The 22,540-nt window shown below is 36.5% G+C and overlaps 1 protein-coding gene and 1 non-coding gene across 2 annotated transcripts in view; both read right to left on the bottom strand.

Annotated features, from left to right (window-relative positions):
* Positions 1–8,259: 8,259 nt before the first annotated feature.
* The window catches only part of SVEP1 (sushi, von Willebrand factor type A, EGF and pentraxin domain containing 1), a 151,042-nt gene continuing 136,761 nt past the window's right edge, over positions 8,260–22,540 (bottom strand). The window contains exons 43-48 of the mRNA XM_019749535.3: positions 22,274–22,450; positions 19,016–19,186; positions 17,471–17,566; positions 15,571–15,666; positions 13,271–13,364; positions 8,260–8,646 (exon numbers count right to left, since the gene is read on the bottom strand). Coding sequence (XP_019605094.3) covers positions 8,625–8,646; positions 13,271–13,364; positions 15,571–15,666; positions 17,471–17,566; positions 19,016–19,186; positions 22,274–22,450 — 656 coding nt within the window. The 3' untranslated portion in view covers positions 8,260–8,624. The remainder of the gene's footprint in view (positions 8,647–13,270; positions 13,365–15,570; positions 15,667–17,470; positions 17,567–19,015; positions 19,187–22,273; positions 22,451–22,540) is intronic.
* Positions 12,946–13,052, bottom strand: LOC141571469 (U6 spliceosomal RNA). The gene has a single exon (XR_012496197.1). It is a non-coding gene; the product is annotated as a U6 spliceosomal RNA (small nuclear RNA).

The raw sequence follows: 22,540 nt of genomic DNA, 5'->3' as shown, positions 1-22,540 counted from the left end.
CCTGTTATCAAAGTTTGATCATCTTGGCAGCCTGTGTAGTAAGGAATGAACCGGAGCTCAGTGCCTATTTTACCTTTTACTCTGGTAGAAGACACCTTAGTACCCAAGAGTCTACCCTATTAACGCATATTTTCACAACAGGCTACAGGCTTCTGGGTTCCATTCTGTATTTTTGGGTCTACTTAAGGTTCAAAGATAGCAAGCTGGGCAGTGGCTGAAGACCAAGGTCATGAATTATTTTGATGTGATTAAAAAAGTTTTGGGGTGTATGTGTGATATTAAGATTCAGAAGAAGAAGCAACAGATTAGATATATCAAGACACACACACACACACACACACACACACACACACACACAAATATTCATTCTGTAGTTGCAAATCCATATTGATTTGCCTGTTCTACGCATTGGCATTGCTGACTAGAAGGTATCTTGAGATGAGAAAGGGGTTAGAATAAAGTCAATGGCATCTGAGAACCCAAGAACGAATGGTAGAAAGAACAGGGTGGGGATGGTGATGGTGATGGTGAGGTTAGGTGAAAACTGGGAGTAGAGGAAAGTGACAGGTAAAGGAAATGATTTGTGCAAAAGCCACAAGATGAGAGCATGGCTATTCAGAGAACTGGAAGGCATTCATCATGAGGTCTCTCAGTGTTGCAATTATGACTTATGGAACATTTTGGGCTGTTCTTTAAACATAGCCTGAAGTTATCTGGTGGGACTCTTATGAAACAATAAGGCTGCCTTGTGATTAGGAACATTTTCTTTTGCAAACATCAGAAACATAGGTGGTAATAATAAACCACCACAGTTGTAAAGCTCACTTGGGGTTGAAAACACCAGCCACATTCTAGCTAGGGTTTGATCTCTAGAAAGTGTGCTGTGCCTGATTACTTTGAACTCTAGCCTTGGACTTCAGGTGTTGGGAAAGTAATTTCTAGATCTTGTCGGTATTGCTTCTTTGCACCTCAGTTTTCTTAAGTGTAAAGAGGGAGCTTTGCAGAATTAGTTGAGACGGGTTGGGGAAGTGCTGAGCCAGGGAGGGATGCGAACCTTTACTCAGCTACTGGTAAATGTTAGGCAGCCACATGACTTTCAATTCTCACTTTAGAAGACAATGTAGGAGAAAATACATTTTAAGTGACAAAGCAGGATGTAAACTATAAGGTGTGCAAAAAAGAGTCTGGAACCATTTCCCCTTTGATTATATAGGTCAAAGATTCTCAATAAAGGATCCAGACTCTTTGGAAGAATGTAGTATAATTGAGAAATGCATACAGGTAGTGTTTGCTACTTTTTTTGTGGTGTTCACCTTACTCCATCCTTTCCGGTTTTTCTAGGTTGTCAGTTTGCACTCTTTATTACACTTGCTGATCAGATACACTTTGAACTTACAGAAGCATAAACTAGCTAGGTGCAGCACTCTGCTAGGAAAGTAAAAGATCCAGTGGACATAATGAAAGAAGGAATTTTAATGATTCAGAAGGGCGAGGATCAGGTGGGTAATTAGACAGGTCAGGACTTATGAGGGTGGAGTGAACACACTAGAAGTGGTTTCTATGAGGAGTGGGTGTGATCAGTATTTCCTCTGGAGAGAAGGGGACAGCAGTCTTGCGCACACACCCAAACAGCCTAGATCTACGGGGGTCTCTTTAAAGTAACTTGGCTCCATTCACAAAACTTAACAGCTCAGATGTGAGTATATTCCATTGAGGATCATTTATTTTAAGTGGCTTTGCCAGCTGATAACTGCCGCTAGGAACATGTAGCTGCCGTGCCAGCCGAAGACATACAGCCTTTTACAGTACATTTGCAGCCTTTCATTATTTTCAAAACAGCCCATTTCTTCCAGATTCCATCCATATCTACACTTTAGGCCCAGGTTATCCTGAATGGCTTTTATAACATAAATAGGGGGGAAAAATAAAGATCTGAAGTTGTCACCGCTTTAAGGTCAGAGCAGAGTCAGGAGAGAATCATGAGTAATTAGCTATAATTCCTTAACAAAAGAAAAAAGAGTATTGCTGCTGCCATGTTGGTTGTTAAGGAAGCATAAGGAAGTAATTCTGATGTAACTTGGCTGGTAAATTTGAGATATTGTAAGTGTTCACCTGCCACATAAAACATAAGGATATGCTGTCAAAATACGCTGAAAGTTTCAATAATTAAGTTTCTTAATTTGATCACCAGCAAATATTTTCTTTCCGTGTACACAAGTGGCTCAAAGTTTATTGATATTTCCTCTTGGTAACAGCTTTCATTTTTACATTGAACCAATATTCATCTTGATTTGAATTCTTCTCTGAAGATTCCTGAAGGAGTGTTTAAACAAAACTATACCGAGGCAAGATCTTTAAACTTATACAATGCATGCCAATGCATATGCCAGATTAATTAGGGTAAACAGAAAGTTGATATATGTGTTAAGTGGGACTTCAATTAATTTTAATGAATTAAAGATTACTTTCTATGAATATCAAAGAATATTTATGAATATATAAGTAATATATTTTCATTGAAAATAAGTAAGAAATAAAGGGAAAATTTGGATGAGTTAAAAAATCACCTTATAGTTCCATATCTTAGGGAAAGTGATTATTAACAAAGTTGAGCAAACCCTTTTCATATTGCATATGCATATTTCAGGCAACTCAGAGTACACTATAAAGACATTTTATATATTGTTTTCCACTGAACATTATGCTATAATGATTTTTTATGTTATTAAAACTCTGTAAAAATGATATTTAATCTTATAAATATACCATGAATTCCATAACGAATTCAGGACTTCTAGTTATGTAAGTTGTTGCTGATTTTTAATATTACAAATGCTGTGATAATTATCTTTGTGCATAAATTTTGCCTCTAACTCAGATTTTTTTATGTGATTCCTTCTCACAAGGAATTATGGAAGTAAAAGGTATGCATGCATATTTTTAAAATTTTGATATATGTTGCCAATGTTTCGAACGTTGTACTAATTTAAACTCCCTGCAGAAGTTCAAGACAATGATTTCATCTAATAGCCAACTACATATTATCATTTAAACAAACACTACAGCCACTACCAACAAAATCTTTGCCAATTTGTTAGGTGAAAATTTACATCATTTTATTTTGCGTTTCTTTTGTAATTAGTGAGACTACTCATTTTCTATCTATATTTCTTCTTTAGTGAATTGCTTGTTCATATCTCTGTCCAAAACAAAGTATTTTCTTATGGCTATGTATTAAATCATAATGTTTTAGATGTCTATTTTGTCATTAATATTTTCACTTGGTATTAATATTCAGTTTATGTAAATTTTTGACTTGTTAGAGAAGTTTCCACATTTTTGTAGTCAGACATATTTGTTACTTTTGTGGATCCTTAAAATTTTTATTTTAGAATTATTTGAAAGTGTACAATTGAGTGGTTTTTAGTATATTCACAAAGTTGTGCAACTATCACCATTACCTAATTGCAGAACATTTCATCACGCCAAAAAAAACAATCCTATATTCATTAGGAATTACTCCTCATCCTCCCTCCTCATCATCTGTCCCTGTAGATTTGCTTATTCTGGGCATTTTACATAATGCTTTTGTGATTTTTGATGCAGCATGCACTATTTTAATTATTGCAGCATGGAATCATACACTAGATGGTCTTCTGTGTCTGGCTTCTTTCACTTAGCATGTTTTCAAGGTTCCCAAGGTTAATGTCAGTCTTTAGTTTTTGTCCCCCAATTATGTTTGGTTTTGCTACATCCTTTGCCTTTTTTTGAGAAGCCACAGAAACTTAAAATTTATTTGGCCATAGTACACCCTAATCCACTGTCTTCAGCTAATTTGCCAGTCAGCTACTGGTTCTTAACATCAGATCATTAGGCATGACGCACATTACTTTGGAAAGTTTTACTAGAGTAGAAACAATCTTTCTAGTCTGAGTTTTAGAGACTTTAGTAAGAATAGACTTTAAATTTTTCCAAAAATCTTTTCCTATATTTATTAAAATGATCATATGGCTTTTCGTACTTGACATTCCTATGATACAGGGTAGGAGTAACTTTACTATGGTTGAACAATGTTTTCATTCTTGTGGCGAAAACCATATTCCATTTGATTGTATTGTTTATTTATCTTGTTGTTAACTATTTTATGTTTGCCACATGAATATTCCAAAGTTAAGAAGTAGTGTTTGAATATGCCAGATTAAAAAAAAAGCAGATATTTGGGGCCGGGCATATCTCAGTTTTAATTCAAGTTACTCTGTGACCTTAGGCATTTTTCCTTCTTATCTTCAATATGCATTATTTTTTTAGATTTTTAAACTTATGAGTATGGAAAATTTTATATCTTGCTTTTTCCCTTATTTAACCTTACACCATATGCATTTTCCATGTTATGATTTTTGAACGCCACATAATATGTGATTCAGAAATGTGCTTACGTTAGCATAAAGATCTTTATTGTTGGACCTTTCATCCATGCCCACATTTTACCAATAATGATAATGCTTTGATGAACTTCTTTATGCCAAAAACTTGCTTTATATTAGCTCAAAGCATATAAAAATACTTTTAAGGATACATCTTTTCAAAGTGCCTTCTAAAATTATTAAACCAATTTACATTTCACTGACAATGTATAAAATTTTCGATTTCATCCACGTTTGCCAGCATTGTTTATAGACATTAAAAATAAATCACTGCTACTGGTGCAGACGTTATGGAAGGCAGTGTGGAGGTTCCTCAAAAAATTACGACTAGAATTGCCATATGACCCAGCAATCCCTCTCCTGGGTATCTACCCAAAAAATCTGAAAACATGTATACATAAAGACACGTGTGCTCCAATGTTCACTGCAGCTTTGTTTACGGTGGCCAAGACATGGAAACAACCAAAATGTCCTTCGATAGATGAATGGATAAAGAAGTTGTGATATATATACACAATGGAATACTATTCGTTGGTAAGAAAAGATGATATAGGAACATTTGTGACAACATAGATGGATCTTGAGAGTGTAATGCTGAGCGAAATAAGTCAGACAGAAAGAGCAGAGAACCATGTGATTTCACTGATATGTGGTACATAAACCAAAAACAACAAAAGAACAAGACAAACAAATGAGAAACAGAAACTCATAGACACAGACAATAGTTTAGTGGTTACCAGAGGGTAAGGGGGGTGGGGGGTGGGAGATAAGGGTAAGGGGGATCAAATATATGGTGATGGAAGAAGAACTGACTCTGGGTGGTGAACACACAATGGGATTTATAGATGATGTAATACAGAATTGTACACCTGAAATCTATGTAATTTTACTAACAATTGTCATCCCAATAAATTTAAGAAATAAATTATAAAAAAACAAAACAAAAATAAAAAAAAGAAATAAAAAGAAATTTTAAAAAAGGCATTATCTCTGATAGATTTTTCTATACACCTTCATTTGTGCAATAAAAATACCTTCTCTGTTACATATTAAATATACTTGCAGAGTTTCAAAAAAAAAATAAATCACTGCTAATCTGATAAACAAAATGGTTTGTCACTGTTTGAATTTGCGTATCATATTGGTGAGGCTGAACATTTTCTCACACACATATGAATTTATTGCATTTCTTTGGTGAATTGTCTGTTTTTTGAATTGCATACTTGTTTTTCAATTACATAATAAAGACATTATAATAAAAACATTATTTCTTGGTCCATCATAAAAATGTGTCTACATTATGATTATTCTTTTAATGAAATCCAGACTTTTTATTTAATTTACTTATGCTATGGAACCTGCTCATCACTCCTATTTAATTTTTCTCTAACTTCTAGGTTTAGAAGGTTTTTATATAAGCCTTCAAATTCTTCTTGAGAAGAACTCTAAAACATGATCTGTATGGTTTTAATATTGATATTTAACTCCCGAATGCACCTTGAATTTATTTTGTTACACAGTAAGAATACAAATTAAAAGATTTTCACACTTTTACCAATTATCTAATGCCAGTCACTCAATACTTCTCTCACTTTTTTATATTTTATAACAAAAATCCCACTATTGACTTCTTCTTGATCACTTATGAGTTTTTAAATAGAATATTTGAATTTATATGTATAGACTACTGCATTGATGCTTTTGTGATTCTTGATCCAGCATGCACTATTTTAATTATTGCAGCATTTTTTATTTTTAGTACAGATGGTCCTTTGCCTGATTTTTCTTTAAAATATTTTAATTTTCCTTTTTATTGCTTAATGAACATTAGAATACATAATTTGGTCATTCCTCCCTGCTCTCCATCCCCCGAAAGAAAAAGTCCAATATGGCAATTAGGAATGGAATTACATTATGACTATAATTTATTTGGGAAAAATCAACATCTTTAAGATATGCTGTTCTCTCACCCAGGAAATTCAATTCCTCTCATTCTTTGAGCATTTATAAATGTTTATAGATATAATTTAATAATGTTCTTCCTTGTGACCACATAATTTCTTATTTATATAATATATACATGCATATGTATATATATGTACATACATATATTACTGATATTGTGAATAGGTATTTTTCAGTATATTTTCAATTTATAAATGACATGCAGGAAAGCTCTTTGTTTTTGTATATTTATCATGTAACCACCCAGTTTACTGGACTCCGTGTTTCTAATCGATTTTCATCTTACAAAATATATTATTGTATCGTTGGCCAAAATGAAAATTGTGGCTCTTAATTTTCTAATTTTTATACCTTTAATTTGTTTTATAAATTTATGTACTGTGGCTTTGGCTGGAACTCACAGGATGATGTTTAAGATCAATGGGGATAGCCTGTTTGCTTTGTTTCGCATTTAAAGGAAAGCACTTAATGGTTCACTGTAGGACTGATTATAGATGGTTTGAAACAGATGTGGTTTGGCATGCTGGACTAACACTTTACTTCTATTTTGGAAATTCAAGAATTCACTGTGAATATATGTATACCGAAGATTTAAAGAACAACATTCTTCAACAACTTTTAGTATTATCGCTCTCATAGCTCTACATCTGTAGACCCTCATATCATTTGCAAACCACACCTGGATGGTGCATTACTTCCTTGTACTGTCTGTGTAATACAACTAATTGATTTACTGTGAAATATAGATCTTTTAATCTATTCAAAGCAACCCAATACACATTCTATTTAGTATGTACACTTTCAGAACCGAGTTTTGTTTTCAATTGCAGTGGCTTTCCTGAGCTTAAATCTTCTGGTGCCACCTTTCTTTTTGTTACTTGGATTTTGAGATTTATTGTATAGTTTTATGATTATAAATGACAAAGATCAACATAGTTTGGAAATTGACAGGATATAAATAAACTAAATAAAAGGTATACTCATAAGCATAAGATTGGTCAAGAGAGTTAATGCCAGGAGAAGAGAGGAGTTGTCAATAGCTGAGGGAAGTGCAGGGCAGCGAGCAGAACCACTAGGACAGTCACAATCCTGTTTACCATTCCTTCATTTCTTCACAGTGTTACAATGCACCCTGCGCCCTATGTGGGAGTAGTTCTCCTGGAGGATGGAGATTCATTGATTGTGATTTTCCTATTTTAAACAAAATCTAGTATTTGGCTTTATTTTCCAGAAGTCTGGGGAAGTCTTCATCCCTGGTAGAAGTATAATGATGGATTTAGGGAAAGGCTAAGGAACACCACAGCTCTGCCTTGGGCAGATTCAATTCTTTTTTTGAAGGTGGGACTAGGAGCAGAGTTCTGGGGAACTTTTTCCATTTGCCTTTTTTCTTCCCTTTCCCTCACCTCCTATTCCTGTCTCTTTTCTCCCAAAGCAGTGAGTTGTATGGTTATGACCCAGTCAGTGCTCTCTGTGAATCTTCCAGTTCTTGCTTTTTTTTTTTTTTTTTTTTTTTTTTAATTCCAGATGTGACAAGGAAGGGGAACACTTTACACTGTGAATCATAGTCATTATGCCTTTTCCCCCCATCCACTAAGTAGATGCCTATGGCTTTCCAAAAGTTGGGAAGTGAATTAGTCAGGATGCTGTTAGTACCAGGACAGCATTCTGTGTGGAGAGTAGTAGGTCCAATAGTTATTGTTACACATATTGTAAAGAACATGAAACTAAAATGAAGGGGTCTTCTTTACTGTAATTTCTTGGTACACTACATGTGACCCTGTTTTGTGCCAGGAGCGTACATAAAAAATCATTAATGCTTTTCATTATTCTGTGGTCACTTCACAAAATGGCACCACCCAGCAAAACATTATTTAGTAGCAAAATATATTTTAATTGAAAAATCATTTTAAGTAACCGAATAAAAATGTGTACCAGGACCTTTCCCAATAGACAGCAGAGTATGTACATTTCAAGAGAGTGGAGCAGCATCTATTTAATATATTTTTATATAGAAAATACAGGCATATTTAAAAATGGAAACATGTAAGAAAGTATGTCACAAGGAATAACAAAATATAACACAAAATAAAAAAGTAAACCCCAAATCACAAGTTTACTCAACAAAACAAGACCCAGCACCGTGTTGGAATTTCTTTGCGTAAGTTCCAGGATGCCCAGGACTCTACCAGGAAGAGATGCTCCTGCTTTTAGGAGAGCTGGTTGCTCGTGCAGTGGTTAAAACCCAGTCCTCCTTTTCCTGGAACAAAAAACAAAGAGATTCAACAGAAAGGACTGAACTGAAGAGGTAATAGCCCTTTGGGGGCTGATTTAAACAGGATTGAAAGGCTCAGATACCTGGGCATTATCCGCGGCATTGTGTGTACGGATGGGAGTCATTCCTTGGGAGAACTAAGGGGCATGGAGAACAGGTGCTAACTTATGAAAAGGCCTGACAATCAGCAGACTTGAGTTTTAATCCTGGTTCTGTCACCAGTTTCCTATCTGATAATCCTCTCTTCTGTAAAATGAGGGATTTGGACTTTGTGAATCTGAAGATCACTTACAACATTAATAATCTCTGGTTTTTACTTATGGTTTTCATGTAGGATCAACTTTCTGAAGAGGCACATAGATATTAGAGGAAACACAGTCTCTTTCTTAGGGGTTGAACTATCTGGGAGCAATACCAGGCCAGTCTTCTTCATCAGTAGAAAAGGTTACAGATTGAGGGATTTAATGGATGCCACAGGGTATTTGTCCACCAGCTGTCACAGATGCCTGGAAATTGTTCCATTTGTCAGCAAGAATTTATCGAGCATCAATTTTTGTGCCTGTGCTAAGTATAAGGGACATAATCTTGAAGGCACTTAATCTCATGCGAGAGAAGGAAATAAAACGTTATTTGTAAACATTTCTTGTTTGGAATTCTCAGAAAAGCTTTTTCCCCCCTTCCATTTCAGGGAATTATATTCCACTTTTCTTTTTTCTGGGAATTGCCAGCCTCTGCTGCCCTTTACCCAAAGGTAAGGTAAAGGTTTTGACAAAATAACGCTTCATGTTAGTACAACATAACCCAACCTAGAACCACAGCTTACTGATCCGTGGTGGGCCCTTAAATCCATCTGGACCAATCAGTTCAGTTCTCCTCCTGGATTTTTAAACCGGGTCAGCACACTATTTCTGTGAATATTGTAGTATGACTTTAAAATGTGGGAGCTGTAAGCAATTCTGTCCTATGTAAACTGAACAGCAGGAAAAGCCAGAGAGAAGATGGAGCAGATGCAGGAGCGAGAAGGTGAGACAGGAGATGGAGAGGCTTCAGGTTGCTTTCAAGTCCTCAGTCTGATCCTCCTGATGCTCAGCCATCCCAAGTATTTGGGTTCCATGCAAGATCCCTCTATTGTGATAACAAATTCCTTTCTTTGCTTAAGCTGGTTAGAGCTGCAATAAGAGAGTCCTAACTAATATAGGTCTTCTGGAAAAATGGATCACAGAATAAAGAAGGCGGTGAGGGGGACGGATTCCCATCCTCTGGGTTGCAGCTGACATTTCCTTGAATGTGGAATACACTTCTTGGCTTCATTTGCCATAATTTTTTTGGATTCCTTTAACAGACTTTTACATAAAAATGTAGATTTGGTTCTCTTAGACAGTATTTTCACATAAGCTATTATAATAACTACCCTTCCCCTCATCAAGAAAGACTCCTTGGGGAGTATTTTGAAGTTAAGGAACCACACAAACTCTGGGTTTCCTTTTCTCATCTGTTTGAAGGAGTTGAAATATAAAGTCGAATATGATAAGAATGTTATAAATATTTCCTGTTCTTTTTGAAGTCAGTGTCATTCTTATTCCTTTCATCATTTCCTTTTTTTCTATTTCTCCCTTTTCTATTTTCTCTCCTGTCCCCCAGATATCCATTTAAGTTTGACTCTCATTTTTTATATTTTTCCAACTTTACTCTCAGGTAAAACCATGATGTTTGTCTTGGAAGCTTCTAAATATGCTTGTACAATCCAAGATTGCTTTCTGGGGTTCAGTTTATGTTTTTCTCTCTGCAGAGATGGCAGACACTTGAGGTGATAGGAGGAAGTTCACTGGCACAAGACAGATTTTTCATTAATTAGGTTTGTATTTAAGTAGATTTTTGTCTTTGCAGGTTGACTTTGACATTCCAATCAAAATGAAATAAAAGGAAATGGAAAAATAAGGGCTGTTTTCAGTTAACTGAATTTCCCATTTTTTAAAATGAATATGGAAATATCCTTTTGTTTTTAATGATTTCTATAAGATGGAAGTAAATGTATACTATATAAATCTAAGTGATGTAATACAATGATGTACACTGCAAGTTAAAATAAAGTTGGTATTATTCCAAGATTGCAATATTTATGAGGACAATATTTTAATACTGAAAATATTTTATCCATGGTATGAGGCAACATATCTGACATTTCCTAAGATTTAAAAAAGTTTAAATCTTGAGAAAGAAGAACAAAGTTAAAGACATCATGTGTCCTGATTTGAAACTATATTACAAAGCTACAGTAATTGAAACAGTACAATATTATCATAAAAACAGGCACATAGATCAATGAAACAGAGGAGAAAGCCCAGAAATAAGCCCTTGCACATATGGTCAACAAATTTATGACAAAGGATCCAAGAATGTACAATGGAGAAGGACAGTCTCCTCAATAAATGGTGTTGGGAAAACTGGATAGCCACGTGCAAAGAAATAAAACTGGACCACTATCTTACATCATTCACAAAAATTAACTCAGAATGAATGTAAAACCTGAAATCATAAAACTTCTAGAAGAAAACATAGGCAGTAATGTCCTTGACATTGATCTTGGCGATGTTTTTTTGGATTTGACACCAAAAGCAAAGGTAACACAAGCAAAAACCAACAAGTGGGATTACATCAAAGTAAAACGCTTCTGCACAGCCAAGGAAACCATTAACAAAATCAAAAGGCAACCTACTGAATGGGAGAAGATATTTGCAAATCATATATCTGATAAGGAGTTAATATCCAAAATATATGAAGAATTCAGGACACAACCCAAAACCAAAAAACAAACAATACGATTAAAAAATGAGCAGAGGATTTAAAGACATTTTTTCCAAAGAAGACACATAGGAGGCCAACAGGTACATGAAAAGATGCTCAGCATCACTAATCATCAGGGAAATGCAAATCAAAACCACAGTGAGATATCACTTCACACATGTTAAACTGGCTATTATTAAAAAGACAAGAAGCAACAAATGGTGGTGAGGATATGGAGGAAAAGGAGTCCCTGTGCACTGTTGGTGGGAATGTAAATTGGTGCAACCACTATAGAAAACAGTATGGAGGTTCCTCAAAAAAATAAAAATAGAACTACCATATGATCTAGCAATTCCACTTCTGGGTATTTATCCAAAGAAAACAAAAACATTAACTTTAAAAGATGTCTGCACCCGCATGTTCACTGCAGCATTATTTACAACAGCCAAGACATGGAAACAATTTAAGTGTCCATTGATATCGTAGAATGAATGGATAAAGAAAATGTTCCTATCTATCTGTCTATCTGTCTGTCTGTCTATCTATCTATCTATCTATCTATCTATCTATCTATCTATCTATCTATCTATCTGTCTATCTATCTATCTAAAATGGAATATTATTCAGCCATACAAAAAATAAGCAAATACTGCCATTTGCAACAACCTGGATAGACCTTGAGGGTATTATACTATTTGTCACACAAAGATAAATACCTTATGGTCTCACTTAAGTGTGCAATCTATAAAAACAAAAACAAAAAACCCACAAACTCATAGATATGGAGAATAGATTGGTGATTGTAAGAGGCTAGGGTTGGGGGGGGTGTGAGTGGGTGCAATGGATAAAAGAAGTCAAAACGTACAAACTTCCTGTTGTAAAATAAATAAATCACGGGGATGCAATGTGCAGCATGGCGACTATAGTTAGTAATAATGCATTGCATATTTGAAAGTTGCTAAATCTTAGAAGTTTTATTACAAGAAAAAATTTTTGTAACTATGTATGGCGATGAATGTTCACTAGACTTACTGTGGTGATCATTTCACAATATATATACAAATATCAAATATCATATTGTACACCTGAAACTAATATAATGTATGTCAATTAACAATTTAAAAAAAATCCTTAAATTATTTTTAACCGTTTTCCCTTTGACTTTTTTTTGTGATAATCTTTTCTCAACCATGGTATTTATCTAGTTAGAAATTAGAAACCAATTGACAGAACATATACTTACATAAATTTTCTTATAGTTCATTAAATACTAAATATATATACACTAAAAATATGAAAAAATTTTTGACTTTGAATATAAACATTTCTTATCATCACTTTCAATGCTATATTTATTGTAATCAGGAATGCAAATGAAAATCAATTAAATGCGTTTTTATTATTTATTTTATATCCTTGCATAAGAAGGATACAATCTTCTATTCAAGAAGGCAGTTAATTTATTTGTTTAACTAACCTTTGTTTTTTTTATTTTTGTAGAAAAATATGGAATGCTTCACAAATTTGTGTGTCATTCTTGTGCAGGGGTCATGCTAATTTTCTCTGTGTTATTCCAATTGTACTATATGTGCTGCCCAAATGAGCACAAAACCATTTACTTTTCAAATATCAATTGTTTTATTTGTCAGTCCTTCATATTTCTTTGTGTTGGCTTTAGTCCAAAGGTACAGAGTGTATCTCAACTTGGACATTTTTGGCTACAAAATGTTCACACTCACACTAGCGATATCTTTTGGCTCTTGGGACAACTTCCCTTGAAGTTTGATCTCGTCATGTTATAAACTTTAGTTTTTGGTTGTCTTACCTGGAACAGTCATATCCCGTCCAAGCTGAGAGACAATGACACCGGTTTGGTCTTACGCATTTTCCACCATTTAAGCAGGGAGACTGGCAAATGGCTGGGGTGAAAAAAATCATGTGTTTAGTTAATTACTACTTAGCCATTCTGAAGACATCCAGGAAAGGATGCAAAATAAGATTTGACTCTGTTTTCTGCTCCAGCAGCCACCATTCCTCACAGACTGTTGGCATGAAGCAATTCTGCCACTCGGTTTGACCTCATGTCACTATGTGGCACCACCTCCCGTTTTTCCTTTCAAGCCAGTCAATTTTCATATTTAAGTCACGGGTTAAGTTCTACCTCTGTACTGAAATCTTTGCTGATAACTTCAAGTCCACAGATTTTTTTTCCTTTCTTTAATCTTTTCATTGAGGCAATCAATTGGACACATCACGTTTTGAACTGTAAAATTTTCATATGCTCCATTAGACTGTAAATCTCTTGAGGGAGGTAGCACTGAACTGATTGATTGAGTAATCACATCAGACATCAACTCTTAGGACAATAAATCAGGCACATAGGTTGTCTAAAATAACAGATGGTTCAAAAACCCTTCCTGTTTGCCAGGAAACGTATTTCATGACTTTTGCCAGCTTAAATTGGAATTATAGAACCCAGAGTAGAGTTAAAAATGAGTCACAGAAGAAACCCCAAGTGAGCACCTGAAGATTTACTATATAGACATCTTTCTCACAAACTCACAGTCTCAAAACCAAACTCTTCATTTGCATGAATCTATTTGTTAAAAATAAAAACAATAAAAAAACCACCTAAGGATGCTAAAACTGATAAAGAACTAACACCAGACAATTTCACATATCAAAGAGAAAGGAGAATGTCCTATAGGAAGAAAATAAAATGCCTTGAGGGAAAGCTGGAAATGAGAAACATTTCAGTCTCATTATTTCAGCCTCATTAGGGCTTGGAAAGGTAAGCTTCCCTTGATGAAAAACTCATCTTTGGTGAGATATAAATTAATGTCACTTCTTTAGTGACTCATTCAAAACTATGGGGAAAAAGCCAGCAAGTGCCAGGCACTTAATAAGCCCTGGGTGGGAAGAAAGAGGACAAGAAGTAAAACACCAGTCTTTGGCCTTGGGGAGTTCTCTGGGAGCTTTAAGACTAACAATAGGTAAACAGAATGCACATACTTGCAATGCAATAAAAGGAAATTAAGAAACAAATTCAGCCTCTGGTACATTTTCCTTTTCTACATTAATGGATGGCTTCCGTTTGGCTTTAGGTAGTGTGACTGCACATATGATTTTGCCTGTGACAGTACCTTTCACTCCCATTTCCATGGTTTACTTATTAATAGTGCCCCTGTCACTCTCAAAAATGTCCTAGTTGGAAGCTAAATTATATGGTCGCCCAGCCTTAGAACTCATGACAAGCTCTGGTATCAGCCGTCCGCTCTATTTTACATTTTACTCCACTGGGAAGGTGGTATAAACATTATTTACAAGAGAGACGGTGAAGTGTTAGAGCTAATACTAAATAAATACAGCAAGTTCTATTCTTTTAACAGTTGCCTAAAAGCTTGGAGATTAGAAAGGTAAAAATGTGTCATTTTAACTGATTGATTTATTAGACATTTATTGAAAAACCTATCATATGCCGGCAGTATATGCTAGGTACTGAGGATATAAAGGGCACAAAGAAACATTCCTGCCTCAAGAAGCATATGATCTAGTGGGGGTGGGGACAGATCGATAATCAAAGATCGATAAGCAATTAAACAGATAGCAAAGTATATTGGGATAAATGCTATATTTGAGATAGGCAAGGGTTGCTAATAGGACGTGCTTGTCACCAATCAATCAACAAGTTCCTCACTTCTGTCCATGATAAGGAATTATCTCTTTGATGAGATTTTTTTCACTTTAACTTCAATTGTGTTTATTTAGAAGCTTGTTCTTTCTAAATAGTTACCATGAATTTTGTCATTTAACTTCATAGAGATTAATTATAAATATTCTTCGGAACGTCTGCATAATGAAAAACAGGGCAGATGACCTGCAGGAGGCTGACAACTAAGTCAACCTGGCTGCTCTTCTTGGCTATGTGAGCCCAAAGGGTGCCTCTGAGGCAGTCATACAGGTCAGCATTGAGATCACCATTCAAATGACCATTTGAAGGCCTTCTTGAGACGCGTAGGTACCTTTTTTTTCACTGCTATTTCTGAATCTGAGTCCCACTCATCAGTGTCCTCTAGGGCTTCGTGGAGCCAAGTCGCCAAGAAAACAGACTGAGAGGAGGCTTACCTGTATGGCAGCGGGACCCAGTCCAGCCAGGCGGGCAGTCACACTGATAAGGGGCCACACAGCGACCACCATTCAGACAGGGAAGAATGCATATGGCTAGAAAGGAGATGGAAAAGGATTTGATCAAAATACACACACTCAGATATGTGCAAAAAAACATTTTTCAGGAGGACTAAAACCTTGTATGACCCGGTAGATAATCTTCATGTCTCTCTTGTTTATTAATAAGTATCATTGGGAAAACACAGTTGGGAAAGTGTCTGGACCCTTAACCTGATGCAATGGCTAATGCCAAGTGCACTCCTCAGTGAGGACACACTGTAATCAATACCTGCTAAGTGCTTTGCCTTCCCTTCACAAAATAAGCAGAATGTTCTCCATCTATTATAGTGTCAAATTTCCATTACAGATGACGTGAATGCTTTAATAGGGTTTGGCTGTCTTGAGGCTCTCTTCTTGTCTTGAATTAAATGTGAGAATGGGAGCCAGACCGCTATCTGGTAGGCTGATGTTGGCAACACATTCGTGGTGATGGGACGACTTACCCTTTGTTTCCTTGGCACTGAGGACTGACGCTGACTGAATCAGCCCTTCCCTACACCCTCCATGGCAATCATTCCTCCTACTCGAAATTACTGAGCTCTTTCAAGAGGCACAGTCTTGTTTAAAAAGGAGTGAGATGATCTATTGGCTTGCTACTCAAAACATGGTTCTCAAACCAAAAGCAGTGGCATCACCTTGGACTTTGCTAGCAATGCCGAATCTTAGGTCCTAACTTAGATCTACTGAATCAGAATCTGCATTTAACAGCATCTCCCAGATGGTTTGTATGCACATTAAAACTCGGGAAGCCCTGGTCTAACCCAGGAGGGCAGACACATGCTCAGTGACCTGAGTGGCCTGTTGTTAGGGCACCCAGAGTAGATGTTCACCGAGTCTTTGGACAATTAGCATGACAGCAGGTCAAGTGTGAAAGCCCTAAGCGGGAAGGAATGATGGAGAGAAGAAGGAAAAAGGTGATTTCTCTTCTTTCTTAATCGTGGTGAGAATACTTGCTTTGGTGAGTTGTTAGCGACTTAAATTTATTTCCATCTTATATTTTCCTTTCTAGATTAGTTGAAATAGTTACACTTCAAAAAGTTTTAGAATCTCTTATAAAATGTCTGATCTTAGAAAAAACTGATATGGACCAATGGCCATCACACTGCTGACTCTTAAAGTGATTTACATACACCATTCCAAATGAAACATGAAATCATTTTACCCGCACATATTTTTTTAAAGATACTAAAACAAAGTGTCGTTTAGACATGAAAAAAAACCAACATTTAAAACCACTTACATCTCCTGGAAGTTCAAATTGAAATTTATTTTTATGAGGATCAAAATTCTATATTAATTTACCAAGCAATTTGTAGACATGGGAATGCCAACTTTCCTTAATTGGGAACTTTCCTTAATTCATTCACTCTCTCTTAAAGCAAGAGAGTGAATGGTGGGCAGCAAATATTATCTGCAAAGTACAAGGTTAGGCAATGCCATGAATTGGTAGCAATGAGCAACATAGTACATACACGGACTTCAGATGAAGGAAGACAAAGGCTGGGAAACCCTCCATTGCAAGCTCCTTCCCAAAAAGATTCTTGGACATTTGTGCCAAGAGGAAAGTGGGGATAACTTTGATGGATCTTGATAACTGTATTTTCAAGGTCACTAATATTCTAGATGTTCTGCTACTAATTGACATATTCAGAGCAGCCCTAGCCGCTTTGTCTGGTCTGCTATGGGATAAGCAAGCTAATTCCTGCCACCACTAAAGCTAGTTCGTAGTAACTCCCCTGAGTTGGCAGCTTCCATGAAAATGATCAGGACTCAAAGTAAGATTGGAGGACAGACTCACGTTCTTCACAGAGGCGCCCCATCCAGCCGTCTGGACAGGAACAAGCATTTGGGCGTTGGCAGATACCTCCATTCTGACATGGGAATCGGCACACAGCTACAAAAGAAGAAGAATGGTCATAAATCTAGAGAACTACGGAAGGGCAGTTTTCAGAAAATTGCATTACTTGCTTACATTGTATAATACCGTGTTTCCCCGAAAATAAGACCTAGCCAGACAATCAGCTCTAATGCGTCTTTTGGAGCAAAAATTAATATAAGACCTGGTCTTATTTTACTACAAGAACAGGTACAATATAATGATATAATATAATGTAATGTAATGTAATGTAACACAATACAATACAATACAATACAATACAATACAATACAATACAATACAATACAATACAATACAATACAATACCATACAATACCGGGTCTTATATTAATTTTTGCTCCAAAAGACGCATTAGAACTGATTGTCTGGCTAGGTCTTATTTTTCGGGGAAACATCGTATATCTTTGAGTCAAGTTTTAAGGAAGAGAAACAAAGCCAAATCTCAAGATGTGGTTGGGGATGAACATGAGGGGCTCAAGAGGGCCATAACAAGCATAGGTGGTTCTGAGAATATGGCTTTCCAAGTTTTAGTAATTAGGGAATTCAGGGTACAAGGGGTCAAGGTGGTTTATACAAAGGATAGTCTCTTTTGATCTGGACCAGGGGAAATGCCCCTTCCAGAACATTTCAAAATATGCTTCCAAAATGGGCCTTTGATGTCCAGTAGCTCTCTGGTGCTGCCACTGTCCCTCAGTATCTTAAAACAAATAAGTGAGGAAACAAACAAGCAAGCAAACACACACACCATCATCACTGACTTCTGACTCTAAGTGAAACTTGGTCTATTCCTTGAGGATGCCAATTCAGCAGTCCTCTCAAGAGGAGGCTGCACATTGTCTTATGTCCCATGTGTTGGTGACCTCGTATTTCATTGTTGCTTCCAGACAATTACTATCCTTTCTCCTGCAATAACCCTTACCACTTTTGAGGCTCATGCCATTCATTCATTGGTTTCCTTAATTCTCCCTGACACTATAAGTGATTTGGTCTTTTCGCCCCAGATCCAAATCTGATCATTGTCCTCGTGGCCACGTGGACAACCCATCCAATAACTTAGTTATTCTTTTAGTTCCTCGGTGATGTCTGTCTTACTTACTAGCACAGTTTCTGACTTTCAGTAACATTTGTAGAATTAATAGAATTATTATCATGATTTTTAAAAAAAGTCATATGACATTAGAAAAGTATACATTTTAGAAGGACATACTAGGATGCTTCACCGTCTACGTCTTTCCATTTTGCAGAATTTCAAGCCTAGAATCTAAGAGTTCTGTGTGCAAGCTTTCAAAACTCATACCCGTAAAGGAAAATGACACAGATGTCAAGAGAAAATTTAAAGCCAAGAAAAAATAAAATAGCACGCATACTGGTTGTTGGCCATATCAGACTTCCATATACATTTCCCTACAGCTTCACTAAGAAGTAACCATTCAAATGTTGTCTTACCTCTGCAAATAGGAGGTGATGTCCAGTTTCCACTCTCTAGGCAAACGCTCCTTAGGGGACCCTCCAACATGTATCCACTGTAACACGAGTAGGTGATCATGTCCCCGTACTGATAGTGAACGCCTCGAGCAATTGCATTTTCTACATGAGCTGGGGGACCACACGAGATTTCTACAAGGAAAATAAAACAATCAAGCCTGTGCTACTCACCCAGCAGTGGACGGGAAAGAACGCAGTCTCATCCCTAAGACTGAATTAATTTTAAGAGCAAAGATAAAACACATAAAGGTAACCTTTTCACCTAAGCATATCAAAAAGTAGGTGTGCAAGATCAAAGGTTTTCTCTTCTCATTCCAGTTTTGAAGCTGAGCTGGTTTGCAAGAAGTTGGTAGGAGATCAAGAATGAGCTCTTGCACCTTTTGCCAGAGATGTGGCTGCAAGAGAACTTAAATGCTGGGTGCTGAGCAAATTGAAAGGGTAGAAGCATGGGGATTACTTGTAGGCCATTATTTTAGAATAAAAATCATTCATTGCAGTACTGTATATCCCATCAAGCCTGTTTTAGGAGTGCCTAGAACAGTGCCAGGCATGCAATGGGCCTTGATACATATTTGAAAAATGAGCAAAGGAAGGAATATTGTCTCTAGGCTATAGATACTCTCAATTTACACATCTTGACGGGGTTTATGACATTCAAGGTTTCTCATTAGTTTCCCTTTTTTTTGAGACCCTGAAGCAATGACTCTTTACTTTTGGAATGTGTTAGATTAAATGACAATCCTCCCTTTGAAAAATATATATTGTATATTTAAATGAAAATTTTTATAACTAATTTTGCTTTGAGAATTTCATGAGAAGCCTTGAGATAACTAGTTATTTTGTGGTGGCTCACGAGACAAGGAATGCATTGGAGACAGGACTCTCATCAGTATCCAGTTTGCATAAGTCTAACTTTTAGATGAATCTTCATGAACTGGCTTGTAAATGGTCACTTAGTGGATATAATACTACTCAAAACTTGTCAGAGGAGATGACGAATTTGTACCATCTTTTAAAATTTTCTTTTCCTTCTAAGGCGAATGAAAATATTCATTCAATCACTTGGATATTAAATATGTTTTAATGCCTACTGTGTATCAGAAACTGGAAAGAAATAAATGAATAAAATGCTGTCCTTTTGCTCAGACAAGAGGGGAAAGATAAAGAACATTGCAATACAATTTAAAAAGCTATAGTAGAGCTCTGCATACTGCACTGCAGAAAAATGGAGCAACTAATTTGAATTAGTTAAACTGAATGTAAACCAGCGATACACTATACATTACTATTACTAAGTTGAGTGTAACTGATTATGCTTAGGATTGTCAGGGTGTGAATCGCAGTAAAAGTGGCATTTGGACTATGCTACAAAGCTTGAGTGGATCAGAGAAGAAGAGCTCCCAGGTTGGGGCAGAGGCCTGTACAAAATCCATGGGGAGCTGACAGTAGGTTTATACAAGTGGTTGTCAAAGCATGGATTTTGGGCCACTTGTATGGGATTTAGCCTTGGGTTCTTATTTAAAAATGCCAATTTCTGGGGTTTCTAGCTTATGATTGCATCTTACATACTTTCTCCGGGCAATTCTCTTGCACACTAAATTTTAATCACTGATTTGTAGGAATACATAATAGAAGGAGGCAAAAGGAATGAGAAAAGTGGCCGCTCAGGTTTTTTAGGCAAGATATTTTCTGCTAAGCCAAAGACTTCTTGCCTAATAGAAAACACCAAAGAGGGATTGAGGATAGCAAACAATCATGGAAACAGTCTCCTTCTCTTCAAGGCAACTGTGATCCTCTCAAGAATATTGAGGAATAATTAAGCATGCACTAAATAAAGCAACATTTGTAATGAGTGCATGTCTCCCCTGCTCTTTCCTCTAGTGGCCTGAGTGGTAAGCCTCAAGGAGCCAAGACCAATATGAGGATGTGTAGGTAGAATAAGGCCACTTGGCCTGTTTTAGTTCAGGCTGGTGGCTTTAGACTAGAGGGTCGAGACCTATACCTGGTTAGTTCTTTCCATTTTTTTTAGGAGTAGATCTCGTAAGGACCTAGGACCCAAATCCCAGCTAAAAGTATAATACACACTTGCCTGGTGTAAAACAAAAATTCTAATGCATAGGAGGCTGCCAGTTGAAAATTCAAGGACTTGGGTTATTGGTGTATCTCTTACTATAAGGAGATATTACTAATAGATACCAATTCACTTAGTCTTCAAAACAAACTGATCAGTTATGTATTATTGATGCTATTAATACGAGAGCTCTAAGTCTTGGAGAAGTTAGGGTACTAGCATAAGTTTAGAGTTAGAAAATTCTGCGGCTAGAATTCGAACCCAGGTCTTCTCTGATTCCAGAATCCCTATGGCCTTCAGTGTGCACATTTCTTATCTCATTAGTTGGAGTGCAAGTGTTCTGAAGACGCAGGCCATTGTGGACATAATAGATTCTTATACTATGTAGCCCAGTGCCTTGCATCTGGTTAGTCTCAATGAATATTTGCTAACTGATTGCTGTAGAGGGAGTACCTTGAACTACAAGGAAGTCTGGAGGGCAGGATGTTGGGCAGGGAGATGTTTTAAGCATAGGAAGTATCAAGAGTTACCATAAGGCAGAAAGAGATGCCGCCAGATTACATGGTCTAGATCAACATGGTCCTAGCCCAGAATTTCTCAAATTGTGGTTCCAGCATCAGCAGTGTCGCCATCAGCACCACCCAGGAACTTGTTAAAAATGCAAATTTTCAGGCCTCATCTACTGAATCAGAAACTCTAGGCCTCTGGGGGAGGGGGACAGCAATCTGTTTTTTACAAGCCCTCTAGGTGGTTCTGACGCAGGTTGAGAACTACAGCGGAATAATTTTTGTCTTGCAAAGCATTCATAGCTAATTAAAGGATAGTTTGGGGGCTCTGACAATGTAGAGAAAAGTATGTATTTTAGATTTAATATCTTGCTTATTCTTAGAACAGCACATTTGAAAATCTGTTCAGTGAATCCTGGTCAGGTCGGTCTTAGCGTACCTCTGGAAAGTTTTTTTCTTTTGACGTTTGGAATTCAAAAATCTTTTTCTGAATTTTTAAAATTGTCCACCTAGGAGCTGATAAGCATGATAAGGCAGAGATCTAAGTATCTATGATTAAATTACTTGACTGAAAATAATCTCACAAAGATGAGAAAACATTCTGCATGAATGCAGTGAACTAGATTCCACCTGTCGACTTACTTTCACATCTGGCACTTGTCTGTGTCCACGTCTCGTCGGGGTTGCAGGTAATGACGCCTTGGCCCTGGAGCAGGAAGCCTTCTCTGCACTTGATAGACACATTCTGATCGACATAAAACTCCTTTTCAGAGAGCAGAGCATTCTCAGGGATGACAAAAGGGACAGGGCATGGATTTGCTGTTAAAAAAGAAAGAAAATGCTTACTGATATTTTCCCTCTTTTCTTACTTGATTTCTTTGAAGGCAGATGATGAGCCCTGAAGGAGTT

This window comes from Rhinolophus sinicus, chromosome 16 (assembly GCF_057876585.1).
Source record: "Rhinolophus sinicus isolate RSI-liver-muscle chromosome 16, RSI-T2T, whole genome shotgun sequence".
Lineage (NCBI taxonomy): Eukaryota > Metazoa > Chordata > Mammalia > Chiroptera > Rhinolophidae > Rhinolophus > Rhinolophus sinicus.
Note: the sequence above shows the minus strand (reverse complement) of the source record. Positions and strands in the feature narration are given on the sequence as shown.